This window comes from Athene cunicularia, assembly GCF_003259725.1.
Source record: "Athene cunicularia isolate RWA chromosome Z unlocalized genomic scaffold, athCun1 chrZ_part2, whole genome shotgun sequence".
Lineage (NCBI taxonomy): Eukaryota > Metazoa > Chordata > Aves > Strigiformes > Strigidae > Athene > Athene cunicularia.
This window is the reverse complement of record NW_020799143.1, coordinates 21,138,517-21,155,384: the sequence shown is the minus strand read 5'-3', so window position 1 is coordinate 21,155,384 and position 16,868 is coordinate 21,138,517. Positions and strand designations below refer to the sequence as shown.

Below are 16,868 nucleotides of genomic sequence, written 5' to 3'. Positions count from 1 at the left end.
TCCAATTCCTTCTTTGTCTGAGCTGTCTTTCCCTTTCAAGCTATGCTAAGATTCAGTGGAAGAAGTGGAAGTAGGTGTCTGGCTTCATTCACTGGAGTGTGTATTGCGGGTGGTGCTGCACATACGGAGCAAGTAATTCCATGGTGCATGATGCACACTGCTAACCTGTTGTTTTTTCTTGTAGCTTCCTGCCAAAGTCATCTGGGTGGTGGCTGGTCTGTGCCATTGGAGAACTTTGAGGGTGTATGTGGGAAACTGCTTTCTTTGTGTCTGGTGTCACTGTGCGAGAACCAAAAACAAAGGGAGGAAAAGGTCAGGATAAACAAGTTTCTTGAAGACAGCAAGTGTGTTCTGGAGCCAGCTGTGCAAGGGGTTCGGTATCCTTCTGACTGTACTGAGCTGATTAGCAGTGGTATAGAAGCTTGCAAAATGCTAGGAGCTGCAGGTATGTCTGGGTGAATAACTGAGGTTCCAGGCAGGTTAACAAAGACACAGCAAAAAGTTTGCCCTGAAGTCCCCTGTATTGTGGCAGCTGTGTACAAATCAGAGAGCTGTACACCAAAATGGGAGGAGGAAAGAGGCTGCATTGAGGGTAGTCATGTTTAGCCTCTCTTCAGTAACATGTCATTGCAAGGGTTTGTCTTCTGTGTTAGCAACTTCTGAAAATTAAGACAGTAACTCGCAGTGGATTGATGGGGTTGTGCAGCTGTGACCCCAAAAAGCCAGATGCTCACAGGACATTTGGGAAATTATGGCCCTACTCTAACAGGCACCTTAAGTGGTGTCTAAATTTTATTCCTTCTAAGATGCTTCAGCTCTGGCTTTGACTTAAACCCTCTTGAAATTTCAGGAAGGACTCCTCAGCAGACTTGAATCTGGCATCTGAGTCTTTAAGCTGTAGGCTAAAACCTTGCTAATCCGTATTTTAAACTGTCACAGCAGAGGTCAGAGTTGTAGCTGAGATCTCACGCAATATTCATGTAAGCACAAAACTGGAACAGCTTATCTGAAACGTGTTTTTAAAACACTGTGTATTTATTCTGGTGGGACTTAATCTTTGCCTGTTATGCATAAATTTAACACTTTAGTTAAAAAGCAAACTGAAGTGCTCAACAGGATTCAATCAGTGAGAGAATATGTGTTCAGAGGTTTTGTACAAATTGATCAGACTAATTTTTTAAAACATACATGAGCTAGACTGATGTGATCTTGTGTTCAGGTCTCACACTCTTACAGTAAAGAGGCCACAAAATAGTTTGTAACTCAAATTGAAAGAATAGTTATAGGGAAACTGGGGAGTTTAGGTTATTTTTTTTTTTTCCTTCTGAAATGAATAATGTGTCCTGATGCAGTGTAACCCTACTCCAGAACATAAACAAATGCCACCACATCACCAAAAGAATTTACCCTGTATAGAGATACTTACAAAAAAAGCTGTTGCTTGTGTTTTAAACACCTGAAAAGAGTAATCTTTTTTTTACTGTTGCTAGTGAAGTCAGTACTTTGAAGTTCAGTATGTTACATGTGATTGTACATGCAGCACATATTTCTTGTCAAATTAAAATTTAAAAAGGGAATTACCACTGTCTTTATTCATCTTCTTTTGTTCCCTAGTGGCATGGAGATAAAAGTTTTTAAAAGTTATTAGATAGTCTTAAGAGTGTGGGAGAATGCTCATACTCTATGTAATTTTTTACTACAGAACTCTTTCAGTGTGAGTGTCATGCTCACACATGAGGATATAGAAGATACAAACCCTGTGAACTCACTGAGAGCTACTTAGTCCAATTTTGCTTTCTCCTCATAAAGAGGCAGTGCCAGTAAGCATTGCTGTGGTGGTTGAATGCTAGAGCTGCTGTCCAGGAGATGTACCAGATAGTAAAGAATACCTGAGCTTTGGTAGGACTGCAGGAAACATCCTGTGTCAGGACTGTGGTCGGATGTGAGAGAAGTTAGGTGGTCATGATCTGAGCAAGCCTCTGGTGTTCCCTCTGTGGCCCATATCCTGTATTCCCTCCATACAATCAGGTAGCTGGAATTTAAAACTAAATGTCCAGAATTGTATGAAGCCACAGGTGGCTGTTATTGATGGGCTGCTTACCTTCTTTCCAGAACCATCTTTTAATCATTGCCGTTTGCAGATCCTAAGGGAAATTCTCTATACTCCTGTTAATAATTTTTGCACTAATCTTAACTGTATAAGCATTTGAATTGTACATTATCAAACCATGCAGGCCAATTGTGTATTATGTAAAAAATTGCACATGCAACATACTTTCTGAAACCAGAACCAAATGCATATGTGCCTCACTAGTGTGGAAAGGGCAGTGTTAATAGTTACAGTACATCTAAGAGTGTGGTCTGTCTGGAATTGCCAGGGTGACAGCATACTTTTTCAAAATATTTTACTAGTTTTTCAGGATCCTGTACTTGTTCAGGGGTGAAGTTCCAAAACATTGAGGGTGCTCACTGTCCTAAGTACTTGCCTGTGCTATCTATCCCACACCCCCTGCCACTCGCATTTCTCCAGCCTTGGGGTAGATCTCTGAGTGATACTCTTAAATAGCTGCTTAACCTTGAACAAAACCTGAACCATATGCAGGGACATGCTGGCTCCTAACAATATTAGTGTCAATGTTCCAAGCATATTCAAAATTTCTGAAATCCTCAAATGCTATTCTAATTAGCTGGGAGGAGAAGGGGAAGGTGAAGGAAGGTGTCATCTTCCCCATGGATTGGCTCTCTGAGGAGAAAACATAAAGCGTGTAATTGTTAACCCTTTCCACTGGATGACCCCCAAAGTACAGAGGTGATGACAGTGCTGAGTACAGATACCAGACTAATCTCAGGACTGATAAGTTTACCGTGCCACAAATAGTACAGTAAAGCAAAAATCTTGATCTACCTCCCACGGGTAATAAGCAGCAGCATATGCACTATATAGACAAGTGATGTTATGCAAAGCAGAACACTAAGAACAAGCAGCACAACTTTAAAAGACAACAAACCGACATTATGACTAGAAACTATTAAACCAATGTAAAGAGTGATCATAACTAATACATTGTAATGCACTCTGACCAGCTCTGTTGTTATCTCAGCCTTTCGTGCCCCATGTTTGTGTGCCAGAAAGGGCTATAGCTGTTAAACCTGGCTGGCAGCAAAACACTAGGCAGCCGTTCACTCACCCACCCCAACCCAGGGGTTCAGGAGGAGAACTGGACGGGTAGAGGTAGGGACACTCAGATGTTGAGATAAAAACTGTTTAGTAATAGAAATAAAAGAAAACAAGAATAACACTAATAGAAAGTAGAAATGGGTAGATGCACAATGTGATTGCTCGCCGCCTGCTGACTGATACCCAGTCTGTTCCAGGTCCGTGATCCTGGAGAAGCCAAGATCTTGAACACGCAATCCCAGAAGCAAGAGAGAAACCCCTCCTTCCTGGCTGACCCTCCGCTGTATACGGAGTATGATTTCACTTAATATGAAACATTTGACTGGCCAGTTTGGGTCCGGTGCTCTGGCCGTGCTCCCCCCCCAGTTTCTTGTACACCTGCGCATGGGTAGGATGTGAGGAGTTGGAATGTCCTTTATGTCTTAGCAACAACTGTAAACATCTGTGAATTATCAACATTCTTATACCAAATGCCTTACTGAATCCAAAACACAGCACTGTTCAAGCTCCTAAGAAGAAAAATTAACTCTATCCCAGCTGAAACCAGGACACAGACAATAGCTATTGCTTGGTGACTTGATTTCCACAAAGCTTGCCTACCCCTTCTTGTGCTTTTTCCATTCTAGGCTTGACAGCCATTGAGAGGACAAGTCACTTGTCAGGGTGTCCTGTTCCTCAGCTGCTTGCTCTTGTAGGCTTCCTGAATTGCAACAGTCTTGAGTATTTGCAGAATCTCAGTAAAATTCCTCTGGGAATAGGCTTGAAAGGTAATTTAAAGATGTGACATTGCTTAAAGTTTTTATGCTGTTTAGTTTAATAACATTAAACAAGAAAGCAGCTCAACTTTGTCAGAAACTGAGGGCCTTAATTTGTTGAATTGGGGCTTCACTGGATGACACAATGTTTTTGTAGATATCTTAGGCAGCCTATGAATATTTAAAGTTTGTTTCTTTTCTGTCCTTGTGATACTGTGTTATTTTGTTTTGTTTTGTTTTCCTAGATAAGCAACGTCTTGTTTTTTGTTTTACCACCCATATGTATGTGCTTGTTCCGTCAATATGCAACCTGCTTCAATAGTGGAATATATTTAATATGGACTCTGCTAGTTGTGGTTGGTAAGTTGGTTAGTCTCTGCCTGATCATGCATGAACTGAGAGAGTAAATAAGTTTTTCTTGCTTGTGCTTGATTGTTTTGCAAAATAAAGCAATCCTGACGTCTACAGAGGAGTTTGCTTGTACTTGCTTGAAGCTGAAGCAGCCATAGTTTCTGAAAGGAAAATGCCTTTTGCAGAGGTTGGTGGGAACTTTGGCCTTAGTTCTGTTCCCTTCTTATCTTTCCTTTGCATAACTTAATTTGCTTGTGTCTGGGCTTACTCCACAGCAGTGCTGACCCTTTTTTCTCTGTTGTTTTTGCTTAAATGAGAGCTGAAAGCAGAGCTGAAGAGGGTAACAGGTTTTGCATTGTAGTGAGAAGGCCCAGAGGCTTAGCTATTTCATAGATATGAGATTCTTAAGCTTTTTCATTTCTGGAAGCAGTGGGAACTTTTAAAGGAGTAATCAGATCCTTGTGTGGCAGAGGCCTATGTGGTAGTGTGACAGTTCCCATCTGTAAACCTGTATTATGGAGTAGTCATCAGATGCTGCTTTTCATCTTTGTCTTACCCATTGTTGTGCTATTGAGAAAATTTGGAAGCAGCATTTGGCTTTTATTTCTTAATTGGTTTTCCATTTACCTTTGCCACCTGATGTTTTTTCACATACTTTTCTAGTAGGAGCTGGCATCTTTAGCTGCTGCTTTTGCAATGTGTTTGCTTCATAATTGAGGTGCTGATGATTTGGATTGCCTTCTTAGGAAAGTTGACAGTTTGTTTTCTGGGTTTTTTTTAAAAACTTTTCAGGACCAATTGCTATGAAGTTGTGAACTTGAACAGTGTATTATGGTCTATACAGTACTCCAACTATTCATACTGCCTTCTGACTGATTCTTCCAGGAATTGGATCTGTTTACTTTCATGCCACCCTCAGTTTCTTGGGCCAGATGCTGGATGAGCTGGCTATTCTCTGGGTCCTGATGTGTGCTCTTGCCATGTGGTTCCCTAGGAGATACCTGCCCCGAATTTTTCGGAATGACAGGTAATCATATATGTACACTTCCATATTTCTTGAAACTTCTTATGCTAACACCTAAACCTGCACATAATGAAACAGAGTAGTCATCCAGTCTTACCACTACCACTGCTGTCTTTTCTCACTCCATTCTTGTTGCTTGTATTTCAGCCCATTTTGCTCAGAATTCCTGTGTCTGCAGTTGCTGATAATGGAGTTTACACCCTGTAACTTCAGATCTTAGGATGAGGTGATTTGCTTCTGAAAGTGCCTGTTATTGTTGGTTCTAGAGAGACCTTTACATGAGTAGTTTATGTGAGTTAAAGCTAAATTAAAGTAAGATAAACCCTCTTTCCCTCTTCCTTTTGTATATCCTAAAGGGTGCATATAAGTGGACCTATGAAAGTCAGATGAATTTTCATCTGAATATTTAAGGCAGTGGTTAAGTATGGTGTTTTTATATTCAAAGGCAAAGTGTTTCTTTAGAAGCCTGTTGTTATAATAGGATTTTTTTCTTTTATTTGCAAGATTAAAAAAAATGTGTTGTAGCCAGTTTGAAGAATCTGGTTGTGGTTTGTCATCTCCCCCCCACCCCCACCCCCAAAAAATAAATTGTGCTATAATCTTTGTACATATTGCTCTTTTATGCAGTAAAAAGATTGAGATAATGGATAGGTGTGAATTGCATCACCAAAGCTCTTCTCTCTGAAAATTGCTAAGGCTGCTGCTTCTTGCTGCCTTATACTGTTACTTTCTGGGTTGGGTTGGGTTTTTTTGGGGTTTTTTTTGTTTTGTTTTGTTTTGTTTTTTCTTTACGTGTCTAATTAGAAGTTGCTGTGGGGGGAGTGTAGAGAAAGTTGGTGCCTACACTGACCACTAGCTTGCACTGAGAAATGTGTCTTGAATTACTTGTACAATCTATGCAGTCTAATGGCTTTGTCATGTTGGTTTGAATGTAGTCCTTCTGCATATTGCAACACAGTGCTATTACGGGACACTGTCAACTTAACAAGCAAACAGGTTTTACTGGGGTGTTTTGGTCAATGACATGACTTTTAGACATTTAATTTAATAAGGAATTTTTCAGAGTCTTGAAGAATTTCTGTGACTGCATGTAAATTAGTCCTCAGAAGACTAAGGGGATTGTTATGTATCATCTATCACTATCTTCTGATAGGGTGCTGGGTAGGTTCATATTATGAGCCAAGAGGTTAAACTGTATCCTTTTTAAAAGGAATAGTAACACTTTCTGGGGAAAGAAATCCTGTTTCTACTGAAGTTGGTGTTAAAACTATAAATAAGAGTCTCCCAGGTTATAACTGATTCATAAAAATACTGAGATGAAGTGAAGCATGTCCCTTATCCTAAATTTCTCAGAACACTTTTTCCTGAGAATCTGTCAGGGCAGTTACATGTTAAGGTCTTGATTCCTTTCTGAAGTGTACAGAAGAAAGACATACTGGGCAACAAACCCTAACCCAGAACAGGTGGGGTTTATATCTTTTGTTTTTTGCTTTGTCTAGCTCATCCTCTAGTATTTTATCTATCTTATGCTCACTGCTGTGGTCTTGACTTTCTTCATCTGCATCACACTCAGGATTTGTGGTGTCTTTAGTCATTAAGGAAATCACATCAGATCAGAACTTCCTACTTAAGTAACTTGTTGCATTCCAGCAGAAGGAAAAACTTTAAAACAAAAAGCAGATGAAATGAGCTAGGTGAAGGTGATGACACTTGTGGCTAGGGAATGGTGCTGCACAAGTATACTGAGACCCTATTTCAGACATAGAATTAAGGACAGAGAAGCCATCTTTGGACAGCAACTAGTTTTATAGACCTGTGGGCCAGCAGTTGATAAGCAGTGTGATGATTCTCTGTCTTCCATAGTCCAGCCACAGACTAGAAATGGGTTGTTTGAAATCCAAACTTGAAGTTTAAACAACAGTTAACATATTTTTAATTTGACAGTTGTCAGACTGTCTGTATAAGGCCCAACTGTGGTTTCATTTAAGCTAAGAATATAACAAACTGTAATCTTTAAAAAGTGTGGGGATCCCTCAGGTACTGTTGAATTTGGTTAAAAGAAATGTACTTACTTACCTCATAGTTTTCAGTATCTTTAAGGCTTAAAAGAGATAAAGGAAAATAAACCAGACTGTAACATGACTCTAGAAGTTGGGGCATTAACAGTAACAAAATATCCTAAAAATCCATGTCAGAAGCATGAAGAATGATAACACTGCTCTGAGGAAGTAGAGTGCTGTGTGCAGAGATGGAGTTATTGTGAAAGGAGGAAGATCAGAGTATGGCCTTTGGATTTTGTGACCAGTCAATAGTGTGTGTGTGTGTGTGTGCACACATACATGACTGCATGGACATGTCCAGACAGCTGCTTTGGAAGACCACAGTCCAACAAAGATTTGTGTATTTATGATTAACTGCATGCATATGCAAATCTGCAAGATCCACATCCATTTCACACACATTGTCATTGCACTTCCTGAACACACCTAAAGAAATCTAAATTTTGTTACATTATTAAAATAATTTTAAGACTTCTCATTTTATTAATTTAAAGTTTTGAATTAAAAGCAGTTTTTCTCTCCCCCCCAAAACCTATTCAGGAGCCGATTTAAAGCTGCTGTGGGTGTCCTGTCTGGAGTTACTACCTGCCTCGCCTTCATTAAGCCTGCCATCAACAACATCTCACTAATGACTCTGGGTGTTCCCTGCACAGCTTTGCTCATCGCTGAGTTGAAGAGGTGAGTACATTTCTCCTGAAAGCAGCATTGCCTTCTGAGATCCTTAGGCCACCGTTGGTGACAATACACTAGATCTGACTTCAGTGCTTGTGACAGCAGATTAGAAATGCTTCTCCTGCATGTAAGCACAGATCTGGTGTAAACTTTCTCTGCTTGTTCATACATTTTTGGCAAGGGTTTTTTTTTCCTAGGCCATTATACTACATCAGATATTGTCTGTCTTCTTACAGCATATCTTTTGCTGCAACCTGATCCAACTCAAATTTGTTTGTTTATTGTGGAATCAGGGCAAGGGTTTCACTCTACTAACAGTGTTTCTGCTGTATAGTCTGCATAAGGGTGAGGTGATTGCGTGATCACAGTCTGGGTACTAGAAGGAATGTGGAGCAAGGTCCAAGCATGGGTGGAACATGTTCCAGCTCTCCAAGTTGTACTGCGAGCCTTACACGACTTTGTTTGCTGACATGGGTAATATGATGGAGTCAGGTTGACAAAGATAAGGTTAATCACTAGGTTGTAGAGGATAGCTATCAGTCAGGGCCTTAGAAACTATAAAACCAGAATGCAAATAGAGAATAACTTGACACTGACCTCAACATTTTAAAGAGTCGTACCATGATAGCGATACTAGCAGCTGTCGGGGAACTTTTTTTTCTGCCTCTATTGACTTGCTGCAAAAAGGATCAGAAGAGTACACAGCATGCAAACTTGTCCTTTCCTGCTTCTTCTCCAGTGTCTGAGAAGGATTTTACAAGTTATGCTGGCTCTTACATATTGCATATGTAAACATCCATCAGCAGAAACAAGAGTAGGACCAAATGTCTGCATTCTGACTTCTCCTGTAATAGAACAGAGATTCTCCTGTTTTCTACCTTACCTTATTCTGCTACTGCTTCTCCTAGTGGAAGACCCTGCTAAAAATGTTTTGTAAAGGTAGTCATGAGTCTCTTCACATTAGACATCCTGCTAGCAGCGTTTATTTCTGTGGTCAAAGAAATGCAGGAAACAGCACACAAATTGGTTGTAGACAAGTACGTCAGTAGTTGAAGAATGTTGATGGAGGTGTCTCATTTTGATGAAAACACTGAGGAACTACTGGCAGGGCAAATGGAGATCTGGTTGTGACACTGAATAATTTATGTGAACTCTACGTATCAGTTTTCCAGGCATGAGCTACTGAGAAACTCAAAAGGACAAATAGTATACGTTTGTATACTGTTGCATCAAATCTAGGAATTGGTGTGCCTACAGATACTTGCTTTTTAAAACTCCTTCTGAAACCCTGTCTGGGTTTTTTTTTTTTGAGAGAGAATTAAGGACACAGATGAATCTTCTTTTGAACTGATGATTAAAAAGAAACCTAAAGTGACATATGGCCCTCTTAATTATGCATTGTGATGATGTAATTCCTGTGACATTTTAAAATTAATTCCTAAGTCTAAATGGAAAATAATTAAAGGTTTTATTATAACCTGTGCTGATCTATAGCATATTTAAATGAGTTATATTCTTGTAAATCCAGAGGAGAGGAGTCTCATTGCTTTTTGCAGGAGAAAAAATAATCTAAGCATTATTTAAAATGCCTGCAATTCTCCCATTCTCTACTACTACAGTCAGTAGGGGGCTATGCATGCCGGTCATGGTGGTCTGCAGTGGAAACTTGTCTGTGAAACAGGTATTTGGTGAAGGAAGGAGAAAAGCCTCCAGAGTAGTTTCTTTTGTTCTGTGCTGAAGTTTGCAATGTGTTAGACCAAAACTCCCTGTTGTTATTTCTGTTCTAGGCTGATGTCAATCTTGTACAGAATTCTGGTGCATCAGAACCACTGTGTTTTCAAATGAGAATTTTCTGCCTCTCATTTGTCCTTGATGAAGAGATATTATTGTCACAAAAGATCATTATGTTCTTAAATGTGGAGCTGGTAGGGTGGAGTGTGTGCTAGGAAGTATTGTATATGGAAGATGATAAAAAGAGCAAAAGGTAGTTAAGTGCATACTTGTCCTTGAAAGAAATAAATTATAAAACTTTATTCTCATTTCTGTCCAAACAAATCCCGTCATATGTTTTATTAAAACAAACAAAGAATAAAAGCTCTCCTAGGGGATGGTATCAGGAGGAAAGTGGATGTGGATCCTTTGGTTTGCTGATCCAAGGTAAATAACTGTTGAGATCATAACATCATCAAATTAGAATGATTCGGTGAGATGTCATCAGGCAGGTAACTATCTTCATGTGCAGTTAGATGCTACAGTACTGTTGCTCAGCTGACATCTGAGCCTTGAGCAGTGAAGCCTTACCCTAACATCAGGTCTGTCTGTTGATATTTTATTCTCCTACTAAAATCTGTCTGTGGGTGAGCCCTGCTTCATTGTCACGGGTTGCTCACAGTTCTCTTATTCCCTTGACTAAAAGGTTAAACTAGTGAGAAGTTTAAAATACTCCTAGGGTACAGAGGGAGATACCTGTGTCAAAATGAATCAAGCAGTTAATCAACACCCAGCATCTTGTACTGATTTGAAGAAAAGCTGGTGTGTTTTATTGAGGGTGCCATGACAGTGGAAGATAAAGCTGCTGGAAGTGTGTACCAGTCCTGCCCCTTGGATAGCAAGTGGCTGGGGCACACCAGTATTTGCAGAAACTGATATTTAAGTAAGTGCTGTTTGCGTTAAACCGAGAACACTGTGCATTGTATAGGCAAGAGGTGCAAATGGAAGTACAAGCTTTGTGGGGTCCAATTTCTTTCAGACTAGAGTAGGGTAGGAGCATGTAACAAATCCACACACAGTAGCATGAACAGCTGACAGTTTCTGTTTTAGTGGTGGTTTGAATGATCAGTGCCTGTGTCTACGGAGAAATGTCCATGTATGTCCATGACCAGTGTCCAGGAGGTATTTGCATGACATCACATCATGGTAAAAGCAGTGGCAGGTAGGAAACTTTGCAGTCTTCTGTCTCCTAGTCAAGAGTATCCTCAGCCTATCTGAAGCACAGTCACTGTGCGAACTGAAGATTCTGTTGCAGGTGATCACAGAAAACTCAGGAATATTGCATAGATCAGAAAGTAGACTGTGCTCTCCTCATTGTGCTTGACTTTTCCTGCCTTAGAGTAGTTTTTTGCAGCACACTCTGCACCATCTAGTCTTAAGTTTATAGAAATAAATTGCAGCACCTGATAGCGGTACTGAGCAAACCTGTCATTACAATCTGTACCGTTTCTATGGCTGATCTTGCACTGGCAAAGTTTCTTCAAATAAGCTTTCAGTTTTACTTTGTAGCCTTGAACTCATTGAACCATGCAGGTTAATTGTCCTCTCCTCTCAGTATTTAAACTAGTCAGATATTCATATCATCACTGGCTGAAAGTGCTGGATGTTTGAGGTCAAGCCTCTTACCTTAAATGGGATGCAGTTGCATATGTTTGTTTACGTCCTTCAGACAAGTGCAGAAAGGCCTCCATGTTCTCAACACACACACCCTTGCCTCTGTCAGAACACACTAGTACCCACTGCAGCGGTCTGGTTTTGTCTGTCAAATGTACAGATTTGATTTATGCATGTATCTGCTTAGGTATATGGATTAGCATGTTGCTCTTACGAACAGTTGTGTGTCTCACTGAAGACTGTAAATCTGCCTTACGATTAATGGGAGAGAATTAAGGCTAGTATGCTTAATACAGCAGTGTTTTTTGACAGTTATTTTACTACTTCTTTTTTGAAGGGGTGCATGCTGTGTAGCCATTTGGTACAAGTATGAATCCTCCAAAATGAGGAGGATTTACCAGTATAGTTTTACTGATAAAACTGTGCCAAATCTTAGACATATTTCATACTGAGGTGTCTCATAAAAGGGTGTAAGGAAGAATTTGTGTAGCTGGGCTCTGGAACTTGATAGGCAACTCAAAAATCTCCTTACGCTTTCTTTTCTTTTTTTTTTTTTTTCTTATAGCCTTTTGAAACATAAAGACACTATTTCAGAGAAACAAGCCTTTTTTACAGTATGCAGCACAGACAATTGTGAAGCCAGCCACCTTGGGCAAATCCTGTCTCCTCCGACTCTGTGTTGGTGGTTTGCTGAATGGATTGGAGGATTAAGGCCTAAAGAAAAAAGCCATTTTGATTTATATGCTATGTGGAGTATTAATTTTTGTGGCAGTCATGTAGATGCTTTTGTTATGAAAACTACTATTGTGATACCTTTCCTGTAGAGGAGAGTACAGTTGAAGCACTTTTTAAAATAATAAATAGGTGTGATGATTTTGAATGCAACATTATTTATAGATGTCTTTAAAAAAAAAAAAAAGCCAGATCCTAAAACCAACTTGTTCAAAGGACATTGTAGAAAATCCTCCGTCAGTAGGCAGTTGGTAGCTTTTCTGTCATTAATCCAGTAGCTTTAATAAAGGTGCCTTCTGCTCAACCTTAGGAGTTTCTTAATCCCAAATGTCTGTTAAAATATCAACTGAAATAGCATTTCAAGAGTGAAAAAAAATCCTACAGGGGAAACTGTACTAATTCTTTAGTTTGCAATACACCTGAGCCAGGTATACTGCTACTCCTGCAATTAATTCAGAAAAGTGTTCCTGGACAGAGCACTCTCTGTTTTTAATTCTTCTGAATGCTTACCCAGGCTCCCTTAGCAAAGTGCCAGTACTAGTGGCAGTTCTGCTTTTCTGCCACAGAGAGTCAGGAGTCACTCTCTGTCAAGTGGTTGAAGATCATCTCACATGTGCAGGAGTGACAAATTTTAGGTTGGGAGCAGAGCTCGCATTATTACTTCCCGGACAGTGAATGCAGGGTAGCCTGTGGCTTCTAGGCTGTGTATGGCCATGGAGACAGGTAGAGGTAAATGTTGGAAAAATTAGAACTCTGTAAATGTATCGAATAAGAAAAACAGGTTTTAGGCTGACAGGTATTTTGTGAGGAAGACAAAAGGACCAAGAAGTTTTTTTGGTCTGTGCTGTACTGTTAGTTGTCAAGGACAGTCATGTATAAAGAAGATCAGGGACCATAAATACTGCTGTAGTGCACAGAGTAAAGATGTGTTTGCCTGTTCTAGTTCCCTCCTCCAGAAATACGCATTTTAATTTCTTCTGAGTGTCACAAGGTAAAGTGCCCCTTTAAAGAACCTGTTTGCCAAGCATTGCTCACCTTCCAGATGCAGTAAATGAGCCCAAGAGTTGTGGTAGAAGATGACTGGTGATTCAGTGTCAGGTCTTTTGGGGTGACTGGATTGGAGCAGAGAGAAAGTCTGGCTGGTGATCTGCTGGAAAGAGGAATGGAGGCATTTTTTTCAACTGGAGGCATTTTTCCAGCTTTTTGGCAGAGGTGTAAGACATAGAAAATGAATGTGAATTAGAGGAGGCTCTCTTGACATTGGGACAGAGGAAATGATTGTGGGGCACTTGGAATTGACATGTTTTCCTTCAGGAATGTAGAAGGAGAAGACAGGGGCTGGTAACCCTGATGAAGGCTGAATATTGCTGGTTATACTGGCTAGAGATTTGGCTTATGGGTTTACTCTTGAGCTGTAGTTCAAACAAGTCACTTTAAACAAATTATTCTGTCATCTGATTAGTAGGTTTGGAAATGCGTTGGGAGGTCTTATCACTGACCTGAGAAGAGCAGTTCATTGAAACAAGAATTGTCCAACATCACTGAACAATTCTGAGATCTCTAGGAAATTCATCAAAAGTTTAACAACAGCAAGACCAAAAAAAAGGCATGGGGGAAAATCCCAAATCATAGCTTTGTTCCTGCAGAAGGGAGGGCATCTGAGCCATGTGTTCCCTTGGCCACACAGGGCTGGTCACATCCAGGTCTAGCTTTGATTTATAGATAGCAGTAACAGCAGACTGCATCTACTGGCACCGAGAGGCCTAACCCCAAAATTACAACAAAGACCTCATCCAGTTCCGTTTTTCTTTATGTAGTGACAAATCCAAACAAATCTGAGCACTTTCTGTGTGACTGGTTGTTACAAGCCAGTAACTAATCGCTAGTTGTCTGAGATACCCTTCCATAGATACGGGAATGCTTTGATGTTTGCTCACCATTTGCACACTGGTATTTAAGACAGTACCCAAAACACAGCTATAGATTGTAAGGCACCTGACCACTGCCTTGCATCTGAGCCGTATTTATTGTAAGTAAAGTTCCTCTGTAAGGATGTTTATGGTGGAAACATTTTAAAGATGTGTGCCTGTCACTGTGAGTCCTACCTTAAAATACATACAGCCAAAAAGCATCAAGCTGCCACTACAAAGCAGATTTTTTTTTGTGTGTTTTATAACAATTTCTTTGTGTTTTTCTCCTCAGGTGTGAAAACCTGCGTGTGTACAAGCTGGGTCTCTTTTCAGGTCTTTGGTGGATGCTAGCACTTTTCTGCTGGATCAGTGACAAAGCGTTTTGTGAGATCTGGTCCTCATTTAACTTCCCCTATTTGCACTGTGTATGGTAAGTGCTGTCTGTAAACTCTACAGTTTGATTCAAATGTGATACATCTTCATCACATTTCCCTTCTGCATGCTTGGTGGCTCTTTCACCACCCAGAAAACTGTGCTCTCTTATTCAAGGTGCTGTATCTCAGCATTTCTACACAAATCTGTCAGGTACAGAGAGTCCAAAAAGCTGCAGCCAAGTTAGACCAAGAATAAGCTATGGTTCTATAGTTTTTCTTATTCTCTGTATTCTTCGCCTGCATTACAGAGGGCAGACAGCAAACCCTTGGGGAACTCAAGGGAAGAAGGTGAAGGACAGACTGATTTTAAAGCATGGTGATATATATGATTGTTTTACTGATGTCATGTTACTGATTTTTTCTTTTTTTGTGGGGACGGGGGTCTGTTCACAGGCACATTTTGATTTGCCTTGCGGCATACCTGGGCTGTGTCTGCTTTGCTTACTTTGATGCTGCATCTGAGATTCCTGAGCAAGGCCCTGTCATAAAGTTCTGGCCCAGTGAGAGATGGGCATTCATTGGGGTTCCCTACGTCACACTCCTCTGTGCACACAAGAAATCACCTGTGAAGATCACATGAAGCTGGCCATGGAATGGGGATGGAACTTCAATTTACATTTCAGCACGGGCAGTATTTAAATAATGATAAATGAACATGGTTGTATTTTATCTTTTTCCTAAGATATGCAGCACTTAGGGTGTCATAGAAAGAGAAAGGAAGTATGTTTTTTCTTCTCTCTGGAGAGGAGAGAGAAAGCAGGAAGATGGAGTCTCTTGAACACTAAGGTAACCACTAGCTTCTCTAGTTGGCTCTGTTGTGCACTATGTTTTCAATGTAGCATTTCGCTTGATAAAAGCTCTTTCCAAATGCCAGTGTCAAGGAATGATGGTTCTGCAGTAGGTCATCTCTGGTGTTTGATTCAATTCTCTTGTAATTTCTGGCTTAAGGCTTTTGCAACAGAAGCCAGTCCAAGATGCCTACATGCCATTCTATGTCCTTCTCAGCTCCGATGTTGATGTGGCTGCACATGACCACAAGAGCGTGCTCGAAGTACATGCTCCTCCCAGCCTGGCGTGTAATACAGGGAGTCTGGCTGTGCATCACATTGGATCATGGGGTATGTGGTTGCTTCCACAGGTACAACTGGAGACCAGTGCAAAGGGATTGCAAGTGGGTAGCTGGATCAGTGCAGTTAGCATAAATGTGGGAATAGCTGATAGAAGATTCAGTCCCTAAAACTAAATAGGAGTTCAAAGGGTGTGAATTTTTCTGTATTTCCACTGACCTGTGGACATTTGTGTGCTGCATATTTCCCTCTTACAGAAATGTCATAGAAATCTCTTTCTACCTCTGTAGATGTGTTTGATCTTAAATTTGGTGTTGTAGCTCACACAGAAGTGCAGACATTAACTTGAGTAAGACCTCAGGCCAGCATGGATTGACAGTGTGATTAAACTGTAGAAACTTGTATTGGCCTAGCTGTACATGTAATTTGAGCGTTACTTTCTCACCCAGTGCATTGCAAAGTGACGTGAACAATAGTCCAGTGCTCTGCTATACTTAGAAGAAATATTATAACCACTTAAAAACCAAGCTGAAGACAGTGAGCAATGAAATGTGACTATGAGTCTTGCTTTTGTACAAAAGAACAGTAGATTCACATTTTCTGTTTGTTTTCAGGCTGTTCTGTAAAGATAAGGGATGTCTACATCCATTTAGTGATGGTTGTGCTTTGGGGCTGAGGTTCAGGTATGTCTATGGTTCTTGCAAGCAATTTATGCTAGCTGGGTCTGTTTAAAAAAATGATGCAAAATGCATCAAATATCTAATGTTTTTCAAATACTAGCATTTATAGCTGCCAATACCTGCAGACTTGAAGAAAATAGGGTCTCCTTACATTCCATCTACTATCAGAATTGTAAGTGAATTAAGGCTTTGAATGTACACCTTTATTAGTAAGTGATACTTCCTTTTTGAGTATTAGACCAGAAAATACCACTTCCTCTGTGCTTTCCTAAGAAGTCTTATGTTGTACTTGTTTTTTATCAATGTGAAAATGTACTCTATACAATATTAGGAGTACAAATAGGAAAGTGGCTTTTAACGAGAACTTTGGGGTGAAATTACTTTCAAGCTTAGTAAAACCATTCAGATGATAACTTTTGTATTCAAATTTATGCTTAGAAAACAAGATCTAAGGTTTATGCTGTTACACTTGTAGTTGTAAGTGGGAGATATGACTGTCTCCTTGACAACTTCAAAGCAGATAAGTAGCCTACTTATTGACTGACAGATTGTAAAAGCAAAATCTGTTCAGTGAACAATGCAGACTTATACCACTTGTTGGTAGATTTGTCTAGATTTGTC

General features: G+C 40.1%; 1 protein-coding gene across 5 annotated transcripts; it reads left to right on the top strand.

The window, feature by feature from the left end:
• Positions 1 to 21: 21 nt before the first annotated feature.
• ACER2 (alkaline ceramidase 2) lies at positions 22 to 16,296 on the top strand. 5 transcript variants are annotated; one of them, XM_026866129.1, is made up of 6 exons: positions 22 to 312; positions 4,179 to 4,293; positions 5,170 to 5,311; positions 7,909 to 8,046; positions 14,359 to 14,496; positions 14,894 to 16,296. In XM_026866129.1, the coding sequence occupies exons 1-6, from the start codon at positions 43 to 45 to the stop codon at positions 15,078 to 15,080; spliced, it is 990 nt and encodes a 329-aa protein (XP_026721930.1). In that variant the 5' UTR covers positions 22 to 42; the 3' UTR covers positions 15,081 to 16,296. The 5 variants fall into 5 exon arrangements, with proteins under 5 accessions (XP_026721930.1, XP_026721931.1, XP_026721933.1 ...); XM_026866130.1 differs by having other exon boundaries at positions 23 to 243; XM_026866132.1 differs by having other exon boundaries at positions 27 to 455.
• Positions 16,297 to 16,868: the final 572 nt, after the last annotated feature.